At 49.3% G+C, this 27,302-nt stretch overlaps 1 protein-coding gene across 12 annotated transcripts in view; it reads left to right on the top strand.

The window, feature by feature from the left end:
• Iqca1 (IQ motif containing with AAA domain 1) overlaps positions 1-25,361 on the top strand; it is a 142,818-nt gene extending 117,457 nt beyond the window's left edge. For 11 of the 12 annotated variants that reach the window (XM_046439733.2, XM_046439739.2, XM_046439738.2 and 8 more), the window contains 3 exons: positions 2,588-2,765; positions 8,820-9,058; positions 14,283-14,804. In XM_046439733.2, the coding sequence (XP_046295689.1) occupies positions 2,588-2,765; positions 8,820-9,058; positions 14,283-14,405 (540 nt within the window). In that variant the 3' untranslated portion in view covers positions 14,406-14,804. Of the gene's footprint in view, positions 1-2,587; positions 2,766-8,819; positions 9,059-14,282; positions 14,805-24,895 lie in introns of those variants that run through there. The other variant, XM_058577438.1, reaches the window with a different exon arrangement.
• The last annotated feature ends 1,941 nt before the right edge of the window (positions 25,362-27,302 follow it).

Below are 27,302 nucleotides of genomic sequence, written 5' to 3'. Positions count from 1 at the left end.
TACCGAGGGATGCAGCCGCCTCCGACCCCTGCCGCATACAAAAATCAGCTCAGCGTATCGCACTCCCACAAGTAAGAGCTAAAACGAAAAAGCTCTTGGGAGAAAACGCAGACCTAAAGCTTCGCGGTAGGCAGTGTTTAGGCAGTGGTTTCTTAGGTGTGACACCAAGAACACAAGCACAGAAGAAACTTTAGACGGTATCTCCTGGAATCTAAGATGGTTTCGCTTCAGAGGACACCACTGAGGAGACTAGCAGCCAGTGGGCCAACTCTGAAAGGCCCAGCTCAGACCAGGGGCCCTGCAGTGGGAGGCGGGGCCAGTGCAGGTTGACAGGCGCCCTTCAGGAAGTGCCCTCCTGGCCCTGGCCAGGGTTAGAGGTGGAGCCTGCATCTGCAGTGGCTTCTCCCTTAAACTTTGTGATCTGAAGTCAAAGGCAGAGACCTAGATTCCTCTCTTAATGAAATAACGTTTTTCTGTCACCAACTTCTGCCTCATTCCAGAGTAAAAGCAAAGTTCTCATGTGGCCTGCAAAGCCCCAGGGACCTGGCCTCTCTTCCCTCTCTGCCCTCCTCCCCTGCCTCTCTCTCCCTTGGCCTCTCAGGGCTTTCTAGAGCCTCCAGCACATTTCTACCTCAGGACCTTTACACGCACTCTCCTCTCTGCCTGAAACTCTTCCCCAATCCACACAGCCTTCTCCTGCCCCAGTCTGCTCAAACGTCACCTTAGCATAGTGTCCCTTCTGCTTGCCTCCACTCCCTCAGGACTCCTCTCCAGCTCCATAGCCCGTTTCCCCTGACTTGACTTAACTGTTCATCTGTGAACCTGCCTTTTGCCTCTGCCGAATCGTCAGGCACGAGGGTGAGGATTGGGGTCTGGTTCGATCACCGCTGTAGAGCCAGCTTCTGGCCCGCGGCTGCAGCTCCATCCACGTTACACAGACTGGGCTGGGACTGCAGCTCAGTGGAAGAGCCCTCGCCCGGCAGGGGAGGAGGCCCTGGGTTCAATCCCCAGCACAGAAAAAAGACCCTGGGAGCCTTTTGCAGGAGAGAAGAGGGAGGACGGGGCATTGCGCTGGAAGAGTCCACGCCACAGGCCGGGACTGCATGGAACCCACCTGAGCAGAAGCACTGTCGCGCTTTCCACACCAAGGGACCGAGACCTCCCGGGGCTCAGCATTGGACACAGAGCCAGCAAATGCAGGGCCTAGGCCCCAGGCCCAGGAGCATAACCACTGTGAGGGGCAGTGGAGGAGAGCCCAGGCCAAGGCCCTGTGTGGAGCCCGGACAGCAACGGACCTTATACTTGGGTTTCAACCCTGCCTTGTTCTGCAAATAGCCCTCCATGAGCCCAAAACCGTCATCCAAAGTGGTGCACAGAACAGCCCTGACTTGAGGGCCTCGGGAGGAGGTGGCGGGGCAGTGGTGGGGGCTGTAGGGGCAGGAGGTGAGGAGTGGGTGCAAAGGGGGTTGCCCAGAAGGGTGGGTTATTAGGGGTCACGGAGGAAAGGGTGAAGACAAGGGGCTTGGGGAGAATCAATTGCTCAGCAAACACTGGTTGAGCACCATCTGTATGCAAGAGACCGTTGTCCAGCCTCTTCACTGAATCCCTATTTCTGCATCTCTTCCCTTGCTGTCCCTCTAGCCCAGAGGGCCCATGGATGGCCCCCAAGATGGACAGCAGTTCCACATAACTCTTCCAAAGTGCTGAGCTAAAAACAAGAAAGTAAAAGAAATGACAAGACAACTCGCAGAGGGTACTGGCTGATGAGGGGCTTGTATTCAGATCATGAAAAGAACCCTGACAACGCAGTCTCAGGAACCTAAAGCAGGAAACCCAGATGGCCAAGTGGGCCCAGGATCTAGATGCACATTTTCCAAAGAGGACATTCAGATGTCAATGTGCTCATGAAAAGGTGCAGAGTCTCTTCAGCCATCAGCCAGTGGGAGCGGGGTGGCCAAGGCTGCGCTGGGGGTCTCTGCAGAGGCTCTCCATCCCCCGGCCCTCTTCTCAGGCCCTCTCCTCACTTGCCTGTGCCAGTCAGCTTCACCTAAAGCCAGGTACTGCCCGTGGCAACCTGGCCACAGCAGCCCCCATCCCCGGGCGCAGAATGCGTGCCTGAGCCTGTGCCCCTCCTTCATTAGCAAGTGCCGAGACACCCCGGTCTCAGAACCTTTGTGACCAGGGTCCCCATTGTGTCACCATCAGCAAAGGAACCTTGAATTCTTCCTCCAAACAGCTCAGGGGAAAGCAGGAGAACGGCACTCGCCCGCGTCCCAGGCGCTCCTTCCCGTGGACGGCAGCCGAGTCTGCCGAGTCTTCCACTGCTTGGGTCAAGGGCGCCAGCCCTCGGTCAGCTCCTTCCTTCCCTCCCACTTTCCAAATCTGAATGTCAGAGGGGAAGGAACTGCCAACAATCAAACCTCACCCGGACTGGGAAGTGCCTCCCAGGCGCCGGGCAGAGGCGCAGAGCCGTGAAATCACCTTGATAAGCGCAACCCCCTGCTCCCATTTCCAAGAGGATGTCCTTGGTAGTCTTAATTCTTTGTTCTGCACGTGGAGTGATTTTTCTCCCCTCTCTTACTCCCAGAATGATCCTAAACGCCTGAAAAAACAACTACCCAAAATCCTGAAGCTCCTGAAACCGGACGACAGGATCCTGATCGTGGGGACCACACAGCGTCCATTCGATGCTGAACTTCAGTCTTTCTGCAGAGCCTACCAAAAAATTATTTTGGTTCCCAGACCAGACTATGCCTCCAGATATGGCAAGTATCCTGAGCCCCTTCCACATGTGGTTCCCAGGTGGGCTGCGGGGCTGGCGGGCAGGTGTGTGGGGCCAGGATGCCACCTCAGAACCGCTGACCATCCACGCAGCCCCGGGGGGCAGTGTGGTAGCAGTGGGAAGAGTCAGGGGTCCAGGCTCCCAGGAGCCCTGCTCAGAATCCCAGCTGACACTCAGCAGCCGGGCGACCCTGACAGGGCAGCTGACCTCCCTGCTGCCATCTGTGCAGACCTGTCCACTTCTCAGGCTCTTGTGCCTCTCACCTAGACTGCTGGCAGGGGGACACTTGGCCCCAGGTCAGCTCCCAGGAGGTCCTGGGCATTGGTGGCAGCAGTGTAGGAGGGAGGGATGGAAAACAGGGTGGTCAGTGGCAAGAGGGAGCTGGCAATGTAACTAGTGGTCACATCTGCCACCTGCTGCTTCATGACAACCTGCCCACTGGCTTAAAGCAGCGGATGGTCCCCCTTGTGCATCGGGGGTGGACTGGTCTCCTCCGGGCGTTCGCCATGGGGATCTCACCTATTGGAGGCAGATGGCAGCTAGGACTCCAGTTATTAGAAGGCTGCGCAGGGCTGGACATCTGAGACTGTTCCCTCATGTGCCTGGAGTGGCGCTGGCCATCAGGGGAGCCCAGCAGGGCTGTGGACCAGAGAGCCTACGTGGCCCCTTCCTGCAGCTCAACAGCTCAGCTCTAGGAGGGAGCAGCTCCAGGCAATAGCTGGAAGGCTTCCTGTGACCAGCCTCAGAAGTCACAGAGTCACCATCGCCACGTGGGGGCCGGTCAAGGAAGTCCAGGACCACCAGACTTAAGGACAATGGGAGATGCAGAGTGTGAAGACCGTGGGTGTGGCTCTCAGCAGATGGAGGAGTGGCGAGGGGACTGGGATGGGGATGGGGATGGTGGTCGGCGTTAGAAGGGTGGAGATGAGGAGCCGACGGTGGCCCCACTACACAGGTGGTAACAGTGACGGCCCAGCATGGGTGACACTTGGGGAGCTGGGAGCAGTGGTTGTGGAGATGATGGCAGTCCAGTGGCGGTGGTGTTAGGAGGGTGGTGGCAGTGGTGGCAGTGTGGGGTGACACTGGGAAGTTGGTGGAGGTAGGCATGCAGCAGTGGGGAGCATCAGGGGGCAGCCATGCAGCCGATTAGGTGAGACCCGGCTTTTACTAACCCTCGCCAGTCACCACCCAAACAAGGGACACATGTGTCCTCATCTGCTTGTTCTTGAGTTCCTGGCCAATTTTCTTCACTAAAGAACACTCCTTGAAAATGGTGGGTCATCATGAATGTAGAAAGGAGACCATGAGTGCAGAGGAAGGGGACAGGGGAGGGAGAGAGAGAGGCCAGGGGAGGGACCGGGGAGTGACACCAATCACCCACGCTGTGGCGTGTGAGCACTCTGTGATGGAACCACTGTTCTGTGTGATCAGTGTGAACCACTAAGAAGACACAAGGGCAGCCCGGGCGCCCCACATGGATACTCACTAGCCATGGCCACTCTGTTGGCAGCAGGGGCTTCTTTCTCCCTTCATAAGGGGAGATCTGTCTTCATCAACCAGTCTCATCCCAAGGGCAGGAGGACCCAGGGCCTGTCACTTATCATCCTTCAGTGGCTTCTCCATCCCTAGGTGGCTTCCCCATCCCTCAGGTGGCTTCCCCATCCCTAGGTGGCTTCCCCATCCCTCAGGTGGCTTCCCCATCCCTAGGTGGCTTCCCCATCCCTAGGTGGCTTCTCATTCCTAGGTGGCTTCTCCATCCCTCATGTGGCTTCTCCATCCCTAGGTGGCTTCCCCATCCCTAGGTGGCTTCCCCATCCCTAGGTGGCTTCCCCATCCCTAGGTGGCTTCTCATTCCTAGGTGGCTTCTCCATCCCTCATGTGGCTTCTCCATCCCTAGGTGGCTTCTCCATCCCTAGGTGGCTTCCCCATCCCTAGGTGGCTTCCCCATCCCTCATGTGGCTTCTCCATCCCTAGGTGGCTTCCCCATCCCTAGGTGGCTTCTCATTCCTAGGTGGCTTCTCCATCCCTCAGGTGGCTTCTCCATCCCTCATGTGGCTTCTCCATCCCTAGGTGGCTTCCCCATCCCTAGGTGGCTTCCCCATCCCTAGGTGGCTTCCCCATCCCTAGGTGGCTTCCCCATCCCTTGGTGGCTTCTCATTCCTAGGTGGCTTCTCCATCTCACAGGGCCACCCGGGGCCCCATGGGATCCCTTGCATCCTGCCAGTGTCAGGAGGAAAGAGGGACGGTGGCTCAGAGGATGTCACAGGAGGCCCCAGGGACTGGACCCGCAGGGCCAGCCCACACCACCCTGGCCAGGAGGAGTCCCAGACCCCACCGCCCAGGGCCTTGGCAGGACGCCACGGGCTGTGCTCCTGCCTCTGCAGAGCCTCCTGCCCTCCCCTCGGCCTCCTCTCCTCTGTTTTGTTTCTGGGGCCCATGTTTTATGTGTTTGATGAAGTAACGTCGGTGTCATTAATTCGAAGGGGCCAGAACATTACTCTTGACTGGATTGAAGGGTCCCATTGTTTGACAGACCCACGGGCCCTAAAATGAAGCTATTGATGTTGCACGGGCGACTTTGTCCTTTTGATGAAAGATCAGGTGTCTCCAAGATGCAGAGGGCATTGCAGATTCCCACCTGGACCTCCTCACGGCGTCCTCGCGGGAGGAGGCAGGGGACAGACCTGCAGCTCTGCTCCTGGGCGCAGAGCTGTCCACCAAGCCACCTGCCTGCCACGTATTTCTTCCTGGTGGGTGATCTGTTCAAGCTACCATTATTGCTGCATCCTGAGCACCGACCAGCGTTTCCTCCAGAGCCTTGACGCTTTCACAGCCGCAACGGCGGGGACATTCGTCTTAAAGAAGGACGGTCCCTGCCACAGCAGGGACCAGAAGTGTCTCCTCCCACCCATCAAGCATGGACTGCAGATCCATAACTGGGCCATCGCCCGGCCATCTGTCTGCCCACAGCAGAGCTCCCGAGGTGCATGGAAACACTCGCCCTCCCACTTGTCAAATTCCTGCAGGCTGTTGGCAGGGAGTGACAATGCCGAGGGCCAGGCCAGCCTGAGTCCCTCGGTCCTTAAGGTTCGCCAGTTATGATTCAGTGTCTACCTCCTTCCCCAGGTCAAGCTGTCTCTGCAAAGATAACCCACCTCCCAAGTTGATGAATGCCTTGTCTGCTCCCCAGAACTCCCTCTGGCCTGCCCCCTCCACGTCCCTAATGCTTCTCTCCTCTGGTCCCTCCCCAGGGGTCTGTCTGTCTAATTGCCCAATTCCTCATGGACCCCACCCGGCCCAGTGTCCGATGGGATGAGTCCAGTCTGTGTCTTCTGGGATTTGAGGCTTCAGAGGGTCAGGGGTTTGTCCAAGTCATGTCATTCATCATTCATTTCTCCTACTTTTGTGAGATCTCACATTAAATGAACTTTAAGATACTGTGTCCGGTGGAGCGGCAGCCAGCGTGGAATCCACTGGGACGTCAGAAGCAGATGGGAGAAGCCAAAGACCAGACTCATTTCAGTTAAAGAAGGGAAAGAGAATGTAGATTGATCTGAAGAACTGAGAGATCCCTTGCCTCCAGGAGAGGAAGTGGAACTCAGCCCTCCACCCAAAGGCCCCCACAGTGTCAGCAGTGCCCAGCCTTGGCCTGGGCCTGACCCACACACTCACTGTGGGTCTGGGACTGTGCCTGGGCGTTCCCCACCTGCACTCCTGAGCGGACCTGTGGCCCCTGGTTCCCACACTTCTGCACCCTGGGCTCCTGTGCCAACCAAGCCTTCCACTCCGAGCCTCACTCCATGCTGACCCCAGAGCAGCTGCTGTCAAGAGCCTGGGCACGTGGCTTTGAAAAGCCATACACGCAACTCTTTAAAAGGTAACCATCAAATCAGTCCAGCACGAGAAGGAAGTGAAGCCCGGCCCTTGGCCCACTCTCGGCCATGCGATAGGTAGGGACCCGTGGGCCAGCTGTGACTGCACCTCCACTCCACACCCACAATCTCTGGAGAGTCATCAATGAAACGAGTCTGTCCAGAAACACTGGCCAAACTACACGAACACCAAGCATCGCCCGTTGTAAATGGTGAGTGGTGTGTCCACACGTGCACGCTGCCCCAGAGGGCTGCGTTCCATTGCTAGTGACCCTCACGTGCAGAGATTGCTCATGTTGGACAGTGGCATGACTTGGGCAGGCACTTCCAGGGATGTGACTATTGCCAGTCTACAAGGCAGCAGGGGACTGAGTCAGGTGTCTATTGCAAGGTCACCTGGCCCTCCCCATCTGTCCCCTGATGGTTCCACTTCAAGCCACAGGCAGGAAGGCTGTCCCTGCCCGGCAGGGCTACCACCATCCTGAGTGTCCGCCACAGGTGTCTACTTGGGCTTCAGCGGCTCCAGCTGTGCTTCCCAGGACACTCGTGCCCTCCGGAGTCAGCTCTCAGACGTGCTGGTCCCCTGTAGATGATGAGTTTGGGCAGAAGACGTTCCATCTCATGGTGTCCCCAGTTGTTATTGGTGTTTCCATTTTTACCCTAGGTTATATTTTCTAACTCTGTGGCGATCATAATTAGATGGGGATTACCCTTGCCTGCTATAGTCTGTCTTTAAACAAATGTGCCTTGAAGCATTCCGTAGCTCCTTTTGTGCTGTGTTTATAACTGATGTTTTAGTGAGGGCGGGAAGCACTCGTGCAAGGCACAGTGACCAGCAGTCACCGTGGCAGCAGCACTCACGCAGCTAAGAATGGGGCCCACGGTCAGCGCCGTCGGGCAGCCCACACACTGCCGTGGCTGCGTCCCACCAAGGCTGAGGAGCAGAGCAGCTCAGGACTGGCTGATGATTCCAGCCAACATGGGGATCCCGAGGGCCCTTGTTGGCCTCACTGCAGGGCTCCAAACCCTTGATGCCTTGGAGAAACAGGCAGGACCCCGGGGACACTGGCCTTTACCAGCAAATCAGCTCCCCCCAAAGGACCCCACCAAAGAGGACAGTGGAGGCGAATTGCGGGATCACTCAGCTCCCAAAGCAGTACTCTCTGAAGTGGCTCCCGGGTCCCTTCCTTTACAGTGACCGGTGCACCTTTGCCTTTCACCATCTGTCTTCAGCTCAGTGGATGTGGACGGTGGGATCATTGAACAAATGCAGAACTGACCCTTCACCATGTCTGGCGATGGCCAGATTGTACAGTAACAGTCATTAAAAAAAAAAATGTTTCCACACACCTCAGAGAAGGTCAAAATGCTTTAGAAATGTGTGACCAGGTTGTCCTGGTTCTGAGACAGACAGCCCGTGTGTGCCCTCACCTGTCCTCGGTCCCTTCCCTGTGCTGTCTCAACAGAATGGACATAGTTCTCCAAATGTAATGTTAGTTTAAATGTTGCACTGAGTTTGTTCAATCTCTAAAGTAAGCATCAAACTTATTTCATTTGCACAACCTCCTGTGCTCTGAGGGAAATCTCTTCTTTACCCCGGTCCCACCCACCCAGGCACTGTCAATCAACCAACCTATATATACAGGGGGAGAGAACAGGTCACAGTGCTCCACCTAACCCAATGTGTAATATTACCCAGAGCCTTGCAGTAGCTAGAGAAAATCATAATGTGACTTCTAATTCCAGTTGTGCGAATAATATAAGAAATGAACTTTATAACTAAAAAAAAAGAAATGTTAAACTCCTTATCCAAATGCTTGGGAAAATATAATAATCTGATGAGCAGAGATGCCACTTATTCCTCACACAAATTTCCAGTTCTGAAAGCTCTTCAGCATCTGTATGGGTTGCATTCAACTGTACCGGTTAACTCTTCCTTGTCTATTTGCAAGGGACGTGTGATCTATAGACCTCCAGGTCCTGTGGGGGAAGAGTCCCCAGAGGACAATGTGCAGTCATCTGCTCATTTGAATGACTTGTACGTGGGAGTTGGCCCCCGTGTGTCCTTTCAGACAAGATGAAGTTTGTGGAGAGCTGGGCTAGCGCTGCTTGCTCTGTGGTAACGCTTGTTCTCTGTGTCTTTCCCACCATCTTTGATGCAACAGTTTTGTGGAAACAAATCATTCAGCGCAACGGTGGAGTCCTCACCAAGGCCTTGAACATCAGCTGCTTAGCAAAGGTCACCGACGGCTTCACCCAAGGAAACATAGTCAAAGTGGTTAAAGGTGTGCTCACGGACCGGAGAATCCGGCAGCAGACTCAAAAGCCACTCACCCCAGCGGAGTTCATCCCGTTGATAGCCGGCATGAACCCAGTGTACAAAGAAGAAGAAGAGTGCTTTAAGGTAAGCAGCACCAACAGCCAGAGGTGGGCGGACACTGGCCACATGACCTCCTCCCTCTGGCTTGCAAGTCCACGAACCTGAACTCTGCCACATACATTGAAATTTGGAAATGTGACATTTTGGGATCACAGAATCTTTTGAGTCTTAGTAATAAAGCAGGTATCTTCCAAATTTTAGGAAAAACATGCTCTGTGACCTTGTGAATTAACAGCCAAATCGCAGCTTCAAAGGATTCTCTCTCTCTCTCTCTCTCTCTCTCTCTCTCTCTCTCTCTCTCTCTCACACACACACACACACACACACACACACACACACATGCCCTTATCTTGTTTCTCACATTTTACTTCATATTATGGAATAAGTTTTGCATGGGGAAAACTGTCCCTAAATAGCATGTTTCAAGTTGAAGTTGTTCGGCCACATACTTGCCGTGGCACACTTCAGTTTTCAGTGTACTTGACGTAGGAAACCACAAGGGAACTCAGCAAAATTTAGTATCCAAATTTTTGATCACATTCTGACATGGTCACCACATTCTTTAGATCTGGAGGAAAGTTTGAGATGTCTGTTCCAACTCCTCTTCCAAGAGGGACACAGATTTCGGACAGTCTGTCTTAGGACTTGTCCTTCGTGAAGTGGCCCAAGACACAAACAAGGTAGCCTTGTCCCTGTCACCAGGGCCACTCCTCCCACACCGCTGGCTCCATTCTACCTCAAAATGAACACAGTTGTGTCCCCTTTCTGTCCCTGAGGTAGTCTCCTTGGCCAACTGGGAAGACAAAAGAGGAAAATCTTATCCATGGAATTGAAGGTCACCACAATCTTGGGCACACTGTCACCAAAGGGAGAGTTGAAGTCCCCATCCAAGCCTCCCCCTCTGGGAGCTCGCTTATGGTGAGGACGGACACAGCCTCCCTCCTGGCCTGTCCCAGGGCTGAAGTGGAAGGTGAGAAGTCATCGCAGTAGTGACCCCCACAGGGAGGGCCCAGCGTGGGGTTGGGGAGCTTCCTCTGTAAGGTCCGGATACTGAACACCTCTGGTCCTGAGAGCCACACAGCCTCTGGGCAGCTCTTCAACTCTGTGTCAGGGTGCAGCAGTGAGTGGTGGGCAGGGCTGGGGTCCAATAAGACTTTATCTGCAAAAACAGACAACAAACCCTGTTTCTCCAGCCCCAGCGCCAGCCAAACTAAAAGGGACATTTTTAGTTCCATCTGAGTGTTGGCCAAGCATCTGAATTGACACTCTGTTACTGAACTGCTTGAGTTAGCATTGTTTAATTGAACTGTTTGAATTTTGTTCACATTAATTGCTAATATTTACCCTCTTCTAATGATAGATTCTTTTCTGAAACACTGCACTTTTCTCTCCTTTCTAAAGTACTGATTTTTCCTTATTTTGAGAAGTTGGGTTTAGGGTGTTGAAGCCCAGGGCTGGTTTTCTGTGACACGTGTTTGAGGCTGACCGTGCTGCTCAAGAAAAGGGAACGTCACACTTCACAACCTGGATGACAATGTGTGTGCTTCTCACACCCATTTCTGGTGGACTTTTTAAGGAGCCGTGGTGACTCTATACTCCCAACCCACTCCCCCTTCCATGTGGCACCAGGCACAGTGCCTGGCCTGGGGTTGGTACTCAGTAAGTTCGTTAGTGACACCTTCGTTGAGCAAAGGGACAGGTGGAATGTCACTGTGGCTCTCCTGGATGACGTGGTGCTCCGCTGTGGCTGCTCATGGCTGTTTGCCCTGGGCCAGTTTACTGAATTGTGCTCTGAGAATGTCTCAGACTGAGATCTCGCATCTTCTCCGGCACATTCAGCCCTGTTCCATGAACATGATGGGGAAAACTCTGATGGCTAATGATGATAGAATCACCGTAACGTTCTCCGTTACATATCGACTGCTGCTCCGTGGCAGAGCCCTGGTTTGCAAGGAAGGAGCCATTATTCTGTGGGAGGCAGAATAAAGACCCCTTGGGGACAGCTGCGTCCTGACCCCGGAGCCTGTGAATGTGCTCCTTGACCTGGCAGAGGGGAAGCCAGTTTGCCAGCCAGCTGACCTTAGGACAAACAGATTGTCGAGAATTAGCTTGAGAGTCCGATGGGATTGTGAAAGTGGACGAGGGACTGAGAAGAGAGTCCCAGAGAGGGCACAGCTTGGGAGAGACTCATGGCTACTCCAAGTAGCCCAAGTTGCTACCCTGCAGATGGAGGGGAACCACAGGCCAGAACAGATGGTCTCTGGAAGCTCCAGAAAGCAGGAGATCAGGTTCTCACCCCGAGCATCCATGAAGGGGCACAGCTCTGGGGCATCTCAATTGTAGCGATGTGAGAGCCATTTCAGACCTCTGACCTAAATGTGTTATTTTAAGCCACTAATTTTGGGTTATTTGCTACAGCATCGATAAAAAGAAAAAAAATGCAAGAAGCAAAGTAACTTGTTATAAGTCACACAGCACAAGAGTAGCAACGCTAAAATTAATGCCTTCCTCCAAAGCCAATTTTAGTAACTATATTTTATCCTGTGTGTCTATAAATTAAGAGCTCATCACTTTACATGCTTGGCCACCTCACCTTATTATAAAAACAGAGCCACGGCTAAAAGAAGGAGGAGGGAATCCCCAGGTGCTAGAAATAAGGATAAATTTCAAAGACAAGAACAACCACATGAGCTAACGCACTGGTGGCCCGGGGAGCCTAAGACACAAATACAATGGTCCTCAGACCAGGTCATCAGAAAGCAGGAAGAGCACAACACTGGGCCACTCGGGAGGCAGCATCACGGGCCTTGTGACCTTCTCGGAGCTGTACAAGAGGAACGGAGGCGTTCCATACAAAGTCAGACTCTGCTCATACCTTGCACATCAGCTTCCATGTTTACACAACCTCCTCGGTGCCAGAATCCCATGTTGAAATGTAACATATCATTCATACCCCCAAAGTCACATCAAAAGCAAATATGAAAAACACTCTGTATGGAAACTTATCCAAGTTAAGGAACATTTGATTTCTTTAGGAAATATTACCCTTGTTAAAGAAATCTCATAATTTTAAAAAACTATGGAAATTTAAAAAAAAAAAAACAAGGAAATAACACACCATGAGGAGAGTCAGCAGATACAAATAACAGAATTAGCACTTCCAAGAAAGCAAGATACTAGAACATTCTGAAAGAGAATATATGTTAAGTATTTTTAAATTATTAAAGACCAGAAATATTATGGGGGAAGAGGATAGACATACTTGAAAAAGAACCCAATAGAAGTCTGATAGTCAAAAAATATAAAAGGTCAATGAAGGGGTTATCTGATACAGCTAAAGAGAAACTAAAGGAACTGGAAAGGGGAGCAAGAGGAATTTGCCTAGGATGCAGCAGAGAGGGAAAAAAAAAGACCATTAAAATACAGAGAAGCTGTACTTTAATAACTGGAGACTGTGACATGGGAATACATGTTGCTTTTTTGATTCCCCAGCATCACCAAGGAGAATAAACTTCAAAATAGCAATACAAAACCTAGTTCTGTATTGGGCTGTAAGGGCCTTGTAGAAGCAATTGCAAAACTGCTAGGGAGGCAAGAATAAGGAAAGAGAGAAGCCAAGCAAAGCATCCCACTCAAAATGATCCTGAAAATCAAAATCTTAAAATATCTTTGGAAATCTATTGTTAACCAAAGTTAGAATTCTAACCACTAGTTAGAATCTGTGTTAACCATCTAGTGTTAAGAACAATCTGACAAAATCGTTTAAATAAATATGGTTAAGATGTTCAAGAAAATAAGTAAAAAACTGACTTTCACTAGGAATATACACAGTTTTGAAACAAAGATATAAATTGAATGAGAAGAGATAAGATGAAAAAAAGCCACAAAGAGAAATTATATAAGATGAAAGATACAGTAGTTAATACTAAGTGGTAAAAATGAGATCAGTATGATGCCTAGAATAGACACGGTCAAAGAGTAAATTAGTAGTCTGGAAGGTAGTCCTGGGGAGTTCCCCGAGAAGGCAACACAGAAAAACCAAAAGGTAAGAATCCATAAAAGTAAATCTACAGATGACATGTTGAAAGACATCAACATTCAGCAAATACAAATTCTAGGAGAAAGGAATATAAGAAATATCAGAAGAATTATATCAGAAGAATTAAAGAAATACATGCTGAGAATTTTCCTGAATTAAAAACCTGAGTTCTCAGATTAAAAATAAATTCCAAGGAGTAATTTTAAAAATCCCTGCCAGTATCCATGATTGAGAATTTAAGAACAAGATAACAAACCAGTCTCAAAAGCTACATGATTACTTACAAAGAAACAGCAATTGGTCAATCAGACATCTCTTTGACAGCAGTAAATGCCAAAGACAGTGAAATTATACCTGCAAAGCGATGAGAATAGTCAGCTACCTAATATTTGTACCCAGCTAAACCAGAGGCAGGAGAAAACAAAGTCAATTTAAGACAAATGGCAGAGATCAGTTCCCACTCACGGCACTTCAGAGAACAATTTGGCTATAATGAAGGTGTTTGTTTCCTGTAACCCAGAAATTCTATTCCAAAGCGTATGCCCGAGATACGTCTCACAGGTATACGAAGAGGCACGTAAAAATTGTGAACTATAGCACTGTTCACAAAAAAGAAAAATGACTTACATGTCCACTAACAGGAGAGTTGATGGGTGATATAATCATTCATGAAATAATATTATTGTAATGTTTATCAACCAAAATGTTTCTCAGGTTCCAAATGCAATCTAAACAGGGCCAGTGGCAATCACTAAGTGCTTTGTTGGTATCTTGACTCCATTATTTCTGCCCCGTTTTCCACAGAGCCCCCTCAGAGCATGTGAGTGCCCACTGTGCTCACATGTGGCCAGATTACAGTGGTCACACATGAACCAGGGCCAATTCACATTTCCAAGAAGACCCACATCCTCAGGGCACAGTAACATTCCAGGGAAGCGCGGGACTTACCTGGAAAGTACTGTTGCTTACGTTTAGTCCGCACTTCTCGGAAACTGGGAATTCCTCGGGTACGAGTTTCGGATCATACAGAAATGCAGACGAGAAAGCCCAGGGAGAGAAGTTTGTGTCAAAGACGTTAAATGCCCAAAGTAAAATGGCGACTTGCTGCTTCGTTCCTAGCAAGCTCGTCTTTGGTTTTAAGACTGTTTGGCGGGTTCGTGTCCTGCTGGTCTTTTCCTGGGCGTTTACGAAGTTTCCGTTTCATTTCAGAACTGGTACGCCAAGACCCCTCTGGGCAGAAAGCGCGTCTTATCCTTAAGGGTCGGTGGCAGAGAAAAGGAGACGGAGAAGGGGAAGAAGAAGGAGGAAAAGGAGAGGAAGAAAAATAAGTAACGCCTCTCTGAAGAGCCATCCTCGAGTCTCCTTGGGACAGTGACAGCCCCCGGGCTCCCAGGAGGAGGCTCACACTACCCACTGAAGACGCCCCAAGGAGTGGCATCTGCCCAGCCTGGCCTGTGAGTGTGAGTGACAGCCCTCGTTGGGGACCAGGGCCACCATGCCCAGGATTTTCTTAATCTGCGTGAAGTTTGTCTAGAGGTGAAATCCTCGCCTCACGTTCTGCACACTCTGTCCAAGCTGGATACTCACCAGCACCGGTGTTGAGTTTGTAGAGAATGTTCTCATGGGACAGGCGGGAACGCCACGAGGACATGTGGTAAGCTGGCTGTTGATTAGCCCACTGACGTTGCGCATTGTCTTTCATGTATTTCAATAAATTAATTATTTGCTCTAGTGATGTGTTTTATGTAATGGAATAAAGTCAGAGCTGTGGTTGCTGAACACCCCTCTAGCAAATGTTTCCACCTCCTGCTCTGAAGAGGAGCCATGGGAGGGCCAGGCCCTGCCCCGGCAGCCGCCTGGGGTGCTGTGGAAGCCTCAGGTGTTAGCAGGCCCAACAGAGGATGGAAACCACACTGTGTAAATGGAGACGAGGAAGCCCAAGTGAAGAGATTCAAAATGGTAGATAAGAAAAATATTAAAGGGTAAAAAAGTAAGGATTCAAAAAAATGTGAATTTTCTAAGAACAGAAAATATTATTTGGTGGAAGATCACAAGTAACCAGCTCCTGAACTGTTGGAAAACAGAGGCCACGGGATGGCTTCATCTGAAGGCTGGCTGGTGGGGAGTGCTCACATGGGACCTCCGGAGGCCACGGGACCCAGGGCCTGGGTAGGGCAAGGCCACTCCACAGGCGGGCTCTGTCTCCAGGCTCTCCCAGGACCAGCAGCTCTGCTCACAAGCCCCAAAGACCAGCCATTTCCAGGTGTCCTCCTGTCAGAACTCCAGCGTGTGCCTTGCTATGACAACAGGCCACACAAATGAGGACCCACAGAGACGGTCACTGGTCCATGTGCCCTGGACACAGTCTGTGCTCACCAGAAAGTACAGCTGCCCCTTAGTACCCACAGGCACTGGTTCAAGGAACCCACCCTCCTCCCCCAAAGGATACCAAAATCCAAGCATTCAAAAGTTCCTTCAATAAAGTGGGGCAGTATTTGCATATAGCCTGTATAAATCCCCGTGTAGACTTTAAATCATCTCAAAATTACATAAAACACCTAATAAAATGTAAATGCTCTGCAAATAGCTGGCACGCTGTATTGCTTATAGAGAAAAATGACAAGAGGAAGTCCACAGATGTTCAAATGCAATTTTTTACCAAATATTTTCAATCTGTGGTTGTTTGGATCTGCACACAAACAAACTGTGTGGTGGTCCTACACAGCCCGAGTCCATCCTCCTGAGAACCACTACCTTGGGGGCCCTTCCACACTCTGCCTTCCCTTACCAAACTGACCCCCAGCTTCTGCAGACTGACCTCCTTCCGCCCACTTCAGACCTGAGGGGCAGGTGGCCACCCACTGGCCTCAGAGATGGCAAACAGTCTCCAGGGTGGCTCCACCCAGTGCCCACCACTCATCCTGGGAAGAAGACCTTTGCTTGTGACCCAAAAAGAGAACTTAAAGCCCTGGGGTCTGATGTTCATCATCATTTCACTGCAAAGAAATGAAAATTAGGTGAAAAGAAACAATTTTTTAAAATACCATTGAACTTGGACTTAAGCAACACTTTTCCAGAACCCATACAAATCTGCCTTGGGAAAGTTTAATGAATAGTAATTAAAGGGTACAAATGCACTGGGGGGCCCCTGCTTCTGAGCACCCTCCAGGGGACTTGCGTGTTGGTGGACACTCTCTGGTGCTGTGCCCTCCTAGCAGGACCAGCCAGCAGCCAAACGTGGCAATGACTGGTGCAACATGACTGGTGCCCCACGGGGCTGGATCCTAACTTGGTCTAATGTCAGTTTAGTTACATAGACACATGTGGCCAGTGGACTGCTGACTGGACACGCAGCTTTGGAGCGAGGTGAGTCTTGGAAACTGGTAAGGAGGGCCTTATGGCCTCGCAGGGAGCCCGCTGCCTTTCCCAGCAAGCTCCCGCCCGCGTGTGATTTCACAGCCACCTCCAGCCCTTCCCAGTGTTGGGCTTGCACTCTGGTGCCATGTGGGCCTGAGCCCTGTCTGAACCTTGGAGAACATCAGCATGACCTTGCATCCTCCCGCTGCTACAGGTACACACTGCTGGGTGCCCCCCCACAGATGGGAGCCCTGTCATCACAGAGAACTACATAGGAGCCCGACACCCAGAGTTCCACTCAGCCTCCTGCTTGGCCACATGGACATGCCATTTCTTACACAAATGGCAACTTGCCGCATGTACTGCTCTGTCCCCGCTCTCTTTTGAATAATTTATCTTGAATGTTGTTTCATCTCAGCACATTCAGATGGGTCTCATTCTATTCCCTGCTTGGCACCCTACACTCTCAGGCAAAGACGTAGACTATTTCCACCCTGTTGCCATTCCGTCCATGCTGCAAGGCCCTTCAACATCCATCATGGTGAGTGCAAAAGCATCTCCGTAGGATGTATCCTCGAAGAGAAATCACTGAGCCAAATCACTTATGTGTTTTTCATCTGAATTCTAGCAGGGTGAGCGGAGAAGAAGTGTGTTGCTCACATCCTGTGGGGCGCACCTGTCCCATCATCCTCACGGAGCAGGAGAACCTGCTGGTGAACCAGCCAGAGGTCCATGTTAAGACCCCACCCTACCCGGAGGGGCAAGCCATGGTACACAGGAACCCCCGTTTCTCACCGTGGTGGAGCTGGGGACTGGCCAGCCCCCCTGTGCAGAGGAACCAAGACAAGTGCCTGGGTGCAGGGGGGAGGTGGAATGAAGGGACATGCTCTTTCCTGAAGTTCTGCTGGGCCTGAGCTATCCCTGGGCCATCAGGTGGCAATTAGCTCCTCTTGAGCATGTTCTTAAATGAAGGGGACAGAAATAATTAATGACATTAACCCTCATTAAGAGAGTGTTCCATGGAATGGAATCTGATTAAAGTGGAATGTGGCCTCAATGGCTGCACACTCAGCCTGTACTTAGGAATAAGCAGGTCCCGATGTCACATCACACTGCCTGATGTCACACTGTTCCTTAAAAAAAACGCTCATGAGATCTTTGGGGCTTCAACAAACACCTCAGTTCAGACAGAGCAAGTCTAAAAACCTGAGTGCTAAAGAATTTGCTTTGGGGACTGTTCCCCAGTGCTGCAATTTGGGAAAACCAAAGGGTCTTGGTCCAATGTGCTTCCCTCTGCCAGGGAAGCAGGCCCTGGCGATGCCGGTTCCCTAGAATCCAGCTGCAGCCCTGCTGTCTTTGGTTCCTTCTCCAGGCCTTTCAGTGGGCACCTTCTGGGTGCCAGACACCTGCCAGGTTGGGGTTGCACAAGTGATCAGCTTTGCAGCCTCGTTGGTGGGGGAGACATTGATAAAAGAGATGATCATGCAAATGCACAGGTGAGGCCAGATCCGTTCAGTGCCTGGACCTGCCCGGGGCTTAGAATTTTAGACTGTGATGAAGTGCAGACCTGTCTGATTTGTTAGCTCTTCATGTGTATAAGGTCCCTGGCACACGAGAGTGTGCCACCTTATCGAGGTCAGTGGGGGCACTTCTCATGCTGGGCTGCAGGAGGTCAGGGCCCATGGCCTAGGGAGGAGGAGGCTCCTCCTACACACACTGGTTTTTCTGTCAGACACCTGTCCCCTTGCGCAGGCAGTGAACCCAGCTCCTCAACACGGCAAAGAAGCCCAGTACCTTTGAAGCGGACAGTAATAATTAATGTCATTAACCCTCATTAAGAGAGTGCTGGCCAAGGGGTCACACACCCTGGACACAGCCTGCAGTGATGCTGGTGCTGTGGAGCCACATCCAGCCCCAACCCGAGACATGCACACGGGGCATGGTGTGCATCCAGGCCTTGCCTCCGGGGCACTGCGAGGGGGAACCCAGCTAGCACAAGCCTGATACAAGGCCCACAGGAGGCAGCTCCAGAGACCAGCACCAGCCAGTAAATGATTTCTGAGCACCCACAGTAGGCCCTGCCCAGCCACAGGGAGAGCGTCACATTCCTGAAAGGGACACCAGCACGGTGGCCGTGAAAGCACAGGGGCAGCTCCCCACCTCCTCTCGGCCAGGGCAAAAGGAACTGTCTCCCTGTCGGGAGCCACTTTGGGAATCCAGTGCTCCTCTGCGCACGGCTTCATGGACACCTCGGCTCCATCTCTGGGGCTCTTGGTAGCCTTGCACCAACTCTTCCTCACCCCCACTCCAGCGGGGAAGGGGTCCATGGCACCCGGGAAGCGCTCGGCTGGGTGGGCGGGGTCCAGGTCACAAACAGCTGAGCAACCTGAAGCCAGTCCAGCCACTCAGCCACACGCACACGTTGACCACGTGCACAAACACAACAGACAGACCACAGGGTGTGCGTGCATGCAGGTGATATGTGTAACCACATGTGGCATTTTTGAACAAACATTCACACATACAAACCATGCAAACTACACACATACATGATCTATAGATGCACATGTATGCACATACAAACAGCACGCACACCACTCACTACAGGGACGTGAACACACATATACATGATCCCTCACATCCACACAAAGACACAGATGCACAGGCTTACACACATCTCAGACATACAGACACATACACGTATGCACACATGTGCACACATATGCACATGCGTGCTCACACATTCCTCTACTCAGCCCTACAGCCCCCATTCCTGCAAAAGGGCCAGTGGCAGGTGCAGTGGCCTGCACAACCCCAAACCTCAGGCCACCTCAGAGCTGCGGCAGGGACCGGGCAGCGGGTGAGGAAGAGGCCTGGGCAGGTGCTCTGAGCGTGCTGTTTGCGCCTCTGCTCCGCTCAGGGAAAACATCCTCTTCCTGCTCCTTGTGGGAGCCAGGAGACCCCCGCTGCAGCAGGAAAGGCTGACGCAGACACCCTCTGCTCCCAGCTGCACCTGAGCACAGGGGGGTGGGAGGGCCCAAAGCTGCTCCCCAGGCAGCACTGCGGGGACCATGGAGGTCAATGACCAGGAGTCTGACTGGGAGGAGCTGACCTTGGGATGGGGTGGGGCCAGTTCCGGGGACCCCGGGAAGCCCTGTTTTCTTCCTCATTCATGGAATCCTGGGCGAACTCCATAAAGGCCCTTGTAGCTTTCAGTTCCTGTGATGCTCAGGCCAGAGCATTCCAGATACAAAGCCTGAACCCCGAGAGCCACCTGGCCACTGGTGATGAGAGGAGCAGTGCACATACCCCAGTGGCCAATCTTAATCCACCGGAGTTGAGGCTTCTTCCTGAGACACGCAAGTCTCAACACGAATCAAAAATGACCAGAGCTGGAGGGCACAGTGGTTCTCTGCACATCTGGCTTACGTTAAGGGTATGTGTTTGAGCCAGAGGCATCTCTGCACAGAAGTTGGCATCGTCCCAGAGAGCAGGGACAAAGCTAAACTTGGATCTGTGCACAGTCATCTGAAGCCAGCTGTGCCCCCTCAGGAGGCCAGCCTGCCCCTGGAAGATGGGCTGCTCCTGCCCCATCCACGAGGCTGGGAGCTCTTTTCTCCCAAGCCAGCAGCTTTCTGGCCACAGACCACCGTGGCTCTGTCCCACCCCCACCCCCACCCCCACCTGCCACTTTCTGCCTCGCCCTGCCTCACATTGCCTTGGCTGTTACTGCCACCCAAGGTGGAATGCGTTCATGTTTTCCATTCTCTCCAAGCTGCGCTGGAATGCGAGAGTCACCCCGAGGACAGAGCTGCTGTCTATTTTGCTGACTGTTGGACCCCCAGAGACTAGAGCAGGAGGGCAATAGTAGGTGCTCATTCAACACTGGACAGATAACAGGTGAGACAAGGTAGACCCAGCCCTTGATGCCAATAAATCTTAAGGGTTTAGTACAACAGAAGCTTCTCAGCCATTTAGGTCCAGCGGGAGGAGCAAGGAGGCCTTCTCCATGAATCCACCCAGGCTCCTGGGTCTGGCCCCTTCCAAAGTCACCCTGGGCACCAAACTCCAGCAGGTGGGGGAGGGGTGAGCCTGTCAAGACCAGGAAAGGTTTGAGGGGCAGGCCTACAGAATAGGGGGTCTACCCCACCCTGCTGCTCACAGAGCACACAGCACACCCAAGGGCAAACCAAGGGCAGGAACGGGGCCTAGCCGTGGGCCCGCCTCCACACGCGGGAACAGTGTGTAGGCTGTGGAGTCCAGTGGACCAGCCAGTTCAGGGAAATTTGGTATTTTCAAGAGAAAGCACTAAAGAAACAAGCCAGGCATAGTGCCACACACCTGTAACCCAGGGAACTCAGGGGGCTAAGGCAGGAGGGTGGCAAGGGCAAGGCCAGCCTGGGCCACTCAGCCAGACCCTGTCTCAGAATGAAATTTAAAACAAGGCCCTAACAGATTACATGGATGGATCGATAGATAGATAGATACATACATAACAGAGACAGACAATCAATGGACACATACGTAGATAATACAGATAGATAGATAGATAGATAGATAGATAGATAGATAGATAGATAGATAGATCCCCACTAATACTGCTCTCTCTCCAGCCTGAAAGGCTATTACAGACTCATCTTTTGAAAGAAAAGTTTCCAACAGTCTTTTATCAAAATGTAAATATCCCGGAGAGGGATGTAAACACTGGCGCTTCTGCTGAGTCACAGAACACAGAAGGGCTCAGGCCCAGTGTGAGTGGAGAGGGGCGAAACCGTCCCCCCAGGCCTGGCCCTCCTGGTGACTTCCAGCCGCCCAGGCAAACTGGCCCTGGTTTTGAACTATGTATCATGGAAGTAAAGAGCAGGCATTCCTTCGTGTATGGATTTCTTTTAATCGAAATTATGATCGTCTCTTCCACAGCCTTGTATGCAGCAGCACTTACGCATTTCCTCCTCAAAATCGGATTTCTTTGGTTTTGCTCGTTGTTTATTTATTTATGGGCTTGTTTGTTTTATTTTTAATTTTTAAAAAAAATTTTTGATGCATTATAATTATATGTAATAGTGGGGTTCACTGTGACCTATCTGTGCATGCATTTGGTCCATTTCATCTCCAGAACCCCCTCTTTCCCTCCCCTCTTCTCCTTCCTGGTCCCCCTCTATTTTCATGAGATCCCCCTCTTTTTCCCCCTTTCTCCTCTCTAGCTTCAGCCTATTAGAGGAACTTAGGACCGTTGACCTTCTGAGTTTGACTTATTCACTTAACACAATGGTCTCTAGTTCCATCTATTTTCCTAAAAATGGCATGATTTCATTTTTCTTTATGAATAAAGCTCCATTGTGTGCAAATGCCACATTTCCTTTATCTGTTCACCATGGATGGACTTCTCCTTCACAGTGGGCCTTTGCCTACTAAGTTGAAACGCTCTTACCAGGTAACCAGGTTAGCATAAGGGGAGAATTGACTCCATAAGTGTTGAGGGCCACAGACAAGTCAAGATGGCGCCTGGCACTTTGCCAGGAGGAGTGGTTTGAGAAGTAACGCCAGCGAGCCATTAAGATGATGGAGATTCCTTAATGACTGACTGCTGTGTCTAGATGATGTTAATTAAGTTAAGCTGTGTGTAATTACTAAGATGATGAGGATTCCTTAATGACTGATTGCTGTAACTGGATGATGCTAAGTTGAGTCAAGCTGTGTATTCAGTTATGTATATATACCTCTGCTGTCCTACAATAAAGCGGCTCCCGCCGTATCAACCTTCACAAGTTGCTTGTCACCCCCCAGTTATTTTGCCCAGCCAGACTGCGGCACATAAGTACGTTGAGATGGTCAACAAGGGAAAAATAACTGTGTTTTATGATTCTAGGAAAAAGGCAAAATAACAACCTCATAGGTTTCATTCTGTGGTCAGTGAGCATCTGTTCTTTCCTCAGTTTGGGGCTGCTCTGGGTGCTGCCAACACCCCTGTGTCCAGGCGCAGGCAGGCGTGGCTGGTAGGGGTGCCCCTGTGAGGACCCTGCTCACCTGGAGCATCGTCACAGGTGGTGGGCAGTGCCCATGGCTCACTGCCATGGCGTCCACTTCGCCCAGGCCAGCAGCGCCTGCAGACTCGCTGACACGCCATCTCCTGCCCTCAGTGTGGCGGGCCCTTTCCGCGCTCCCCGCTCTGGGTGGGTGAGGCAGCCTCACGGTTTTCATCTCCTTCTCCCTGAAGACTAAGAGGTTGCCAGTCAAACTGCCCGTCTGCCTGTGAACACTGGACATGGTGTCTTACACATGCCTGTCACGCCGATTGTCTCTCCTCTTGGCTTGACTCTTTCCTACCAATTCTAGGTTCTCTCCTAGAAAGAGGACGCTTGCAGGCGGGCGGTGGCCGTGTTCTACTCTCGCTTCCTTTTCCCTGTCTGGAAGTCTCTCCCTTGGAGGGTACAGCTTGTCCGTGTGTCCTATGTAAGAAGTCTTTGCCTCTTTCACCACATGGGGATCAGTGTTGCTGGTGTCTCTTAGAATAAGTCTGTAGCTTTACTTTCCACATTTGTCCACTGGTTCACCTGGAATTGATTTTTGTTTAAGGCCGAACCTCCATTTCTTAACCATGAATAAACCCAGGATTGTTTATTGGAAAGATTGTCCTCTGCCCACTGCTTTGCAGGGCCCTGTGTCATTAAACAAGTGTTCAAAAATAAGGATGAAAAGAAAAGCAAGTGTGGGTGTATACACTGTCTTGCTTGTGAATCCTCCGCTCTGACCGCCTGTGGCTAACTGTACCCTGTCCTGATCACTGGAGCCTCACAGAGGTTCTTTATTCTAGTGTCACCTGTCTTCTCTCCAAAGTGTCTTAGATATGTTTGACTCTTTGCATTTCTAAACAACTTGAGAGTCAGCTTATCCATCCCCACCAAAAAAAAAAAAAAATCTGACCTTTTAATGTGTATTACTTTAAGCATTATGCTGAATCTACAAGAGTAATTTAGAAGAACCAACATTTAGTGAGTTTTCTACCCTGAAAGTACTGTTTCACAGAATTTATTTTAGTTTTTTTTTAAATTTTCTCAATGATGCTTTGTGATTTAATGTATAAACACGTCTTTCTTTCAACTTATATCTCTGTTTTAGATAATTTTGCATCATAAATTCTATTTTTGAAACTTTATTTTATGCGTTTTTTACTGGTATGTAGATTGACTTTTTGTATATATTTTATATCCATCAACGTGTTAACTTGCTATCTAATTGTAATTATTTATCTATAGGTTATTTTGGATTTTTTAATGTCCTTAATCATATTCTCTTTGTATAATAGTGGTTTAGTTGTTTTTTTTTTTTTACTTATAATTTTATTTCTTTTTCTTGTTTTATTGCACTGGATGTGTCCTTTAGTTACAATATTGAATAGAAATAAAGTCAACAGGCTGGGACTATGGCTCAGTGGTAAAGCATGAGGCCCTAGGTTCACTCCCCAGTGCTGTGAAAAAGGAAAAAAATAATACTCTAAGCAGGAAAAATATTCACCATGTCACTAGTGAGGTGCAAAGTTTGATTAGGTTTTTGAAAATATAATGAATCATTCTAGAATATGCTTTGTAGATTTGTTGTGCTAAGAATTTCTACCATGCATGGGTATGAACTCATATCAAGTGTTTTTGCACCCATTGAGATGATTACACAGCCTGTTCCTTCATTATCAAAGCTGGTTTAATTGAATAATTTTAATTGAATTTTCATCATTTATAATGAAATAATTACTTATTCACATACTTGTAAGAAATCATACAAAGAGATCCCTTGCACACTCCCCCTCCCCAGCAGTGACTTTGCATAACTATAGTATATCATTGATACAATATACTGATTTTACTCAGTTTTCCTCAGTTTTATTGGTGCTCATATTTGTGTGTGTTAAGTTGTATACAATTCTGTCACCTGTGTATGTTTGTATCCCTGTGACCACAATTGAGATACAGAGCAATCCCAACACTACAAGGATCCTTCTTCACCTGGCCCTTTATAACCACATCCACTTCCCTCCTGCTGCCCCTCCTGTAACCCCAGTTAACCACTAATATGTCCTTCATTTCTAAAATTTCATAATATCCAGAATGTTGTGTGAATGGGCTAATACAGTTTGACGTACTTTTGGGGACTGGCTTTCTTCACTCAACATAATCCCGTGGGATTATCCCAGATTACTGGTGTATCAGAGGTCCATGACGCTGTTCCACAGTATGGATGCACCACAGTTGATTCATCCTGACATCCGATGAAGACATGTGACCAGTGTCAGCTTTTAGCTATTACAAATAAAGCTGCTGTAAGAGCTTATGTACATGTTTTTGTGTGAACATAAGTTTTCCAGTGAAAACCTGAGATAAATTACCCTGTAATGGTTAATTTGAATTGTCAACTTGATTGGATTAACGGATGCCTACGATTAAGAGGCTTCTGGGTGTGTTTCAATGCAGGTGTGTCTAGGAATGATTGGCATGTGGGATAGCCAACTGAAGTGGAGACCCTCCCCAAGTGGGGGCAGCACCATCCAATAGGATGATGGCTTGGATGGAATAAAGATTGGAAGAACAAGGAAGCAGCAGCAGATGCACGTTCGATTCTTCTTGAACCGATTCTTGATTGCTGCTGCAATTATCTGGGGATACAGGACTCACTTCTTCACTCTTCCAAAGTGGACTCTGCCGGTGACTTCCCAGAAGTCTTCAGTCTTCAGCACCATTGATCCCTCTTGTTGTGGGGCTTCAGCCTCTTGGACTGCGAGGTACTGGTTCTCCCAGCTCTCCAGCCTGCAGACGGCCACTGGGGACTACACAGCTTCTGGTGGTGTAAGTCAATCTAATAAATCCCCTTTGTGTAATCGTACTTCCTGTTGATTCTGCTCCTCTAGAGAACCCTAATACATCCCCAGAGTGCGAGGTCTCTGTGTGGTCAGCTCTTTAAGAACCTGCTAAGACCACCTAGAACAGCAGGACCACCTTAAACTTCTAGCAGCAGTGTACTTCTTGTCCAGTTTCTCCACACCCCCTTCAACATTGGGAATTGCTGCTATTTCCTATTTTGATAATGGTGTAATAACTGGCTTTTGAGAACTAAATAAGTCCTCTTTTTTTTCCAAGTATAAGTTTTTATTTTTGATCTATTATTTTTTTAATGTATGATTTTATTTCATTTGGTAACATTTTGTTTAGAATATTTCATATGTTCCTACATGGAACTATTCTATAATTTTCTTCTCTTGTAATATTCTTTTTTAATTTTTTTTTTTTTGCAGTTGTAGATGGAAACATACCTTTATTTATCTTTATGTGGTGCTGAGGATCGAACCCAGTGCCTCACCCATGCTAGGCGAGCGCTCCACCACTGAGCCACAACCCAGGTCCTCTTGTAATATTCTTATTAGACTTTCATATCTACATCTCATAAAATCAGTAACATTCTTTGTTTTTTTTTTTTTATTTTTTGTAAATATTTGTATAAGATAAGCATTATATTTTCTTTAGAGTTTGGTAACTTTGACAGGTGACTGCATCTGAAGTTTTCTTTGAGGAAAGGATTCTAATTCCCAATTTAACTTCTTATTGCATTATAAGGCTTCAGACTTTCTATTTCTTCTAGTGTCAGTTTTGGTAAATTGTATTTTTAAAGGAATTTGTCTATTTCATCCAAATTTTCACATTCTTAGCATAAAGTTCTTCACAATCTCCTCATTATTTTTACTGTAAGATCTGAAAGGGTTCCTATTGTTGATTCTTGGTGTTAGTTATTGTGCCTTTTCTCTTTTCTCTTAGTTGGTGTCATCAGGGATTTATCTTTTTAAAACCACATTTCCAAAGAGCTGGGTTTTGGCTCCTCCATTTAATTGAATACTTACTCTTAATTGAATTTTCATTGTTTATAATGGAATGATTCTGGCTGTCCCCATTACAATTTTTAAATTTTATTCACTTTTGTCTTTATCCTTTCTTTCCTTCTATACCTTTTATGATTTAATTTGGTCTTCTTTTTCCGATTTCCTGAGAACAGATACTCATTGATTTTTATCCTTCTGCTTTTCAATACCTTGAGACTATAGATTTTCCTCTGAGAATCTCTTTCTTGATAGTCATCAAGACGGAAACCAGCTCCAAGTGTGCACACGATCAACAGAATGCATTTCAGTGTGTACACAGGTGCGTACGGCATTGGAAGGGTGCATGCCAAGCTGGGCCGTGATCTCTGGATAGTAAGGCTATGAGCATGCTGACTTTCTTTTTGCTTTCTGAATTTTGTTAGGCCCTTTTCACTTAGTGTACGCCATATTTGCAATTTGAGTAAAATATATATTTTAAGAACTATGCTGCACAAGTGCAAATTAAAAGAATGAGATCACAAACTAAAAACAGAGGCTTGGGCCACCATGGTACTGTTTTCAAAAGCCAGTAGAGGAAAAAAAATGGCTTTTAAAAAAGTGCCATAAATTTAATAGCTAAGAAGAGAAGATTTAGTAGTGCCTCATTCCTGTTTTCAATTTGAATTTGAACTTTTGTATCAAAATCTTCTCTCCCTATGTCCTTGAAGAGCACAGCTGCCATCCGAAGTCTGTTTTTAGCATCGGGTAACCAGTCAGGCATTGGGAAGTGTGGGTTTTAAGGAATCATTTGATGATGGAAACCCAGGAAATGAATACAACTTTACTTCGGTCCACGCTGGCCTAGGAAGCACAAGACGACGTGATCACCTTAAGAGATCTATGGCGTAGAAACACTAGAAGACAAGAGGTGGAGAAGAGGGCCGTGCAGTGAACCCCTGGAAACCCACCTGCATTCTCAGCAGCCGCCACCAGCCAGGCCCAGTGTGGCATCAGGTCACACGTCAAGGCCT

This window comes from Marmota monax, unplaced genomic scaffold (assembly GCF_021218885.2).
Source record: "Marmota monax isolate L192 unplaced genomic scaffold, Marmota_monax_Labrador192_F-V1.1 WCK01_AAM20220418_F8-fsc00041, whole genome shotgun sequence".
NCBI classification, from domain to species: Eukaryota; Metazoa; Chordata; class Mammalia; order Rodentia; family Sciuridae; genus Marmota; species Marmota monax.
Note: the sequence above shows the minus strand (reverse complement) of the source record. Positions and strands in the feature narration are given on the sequence as shown.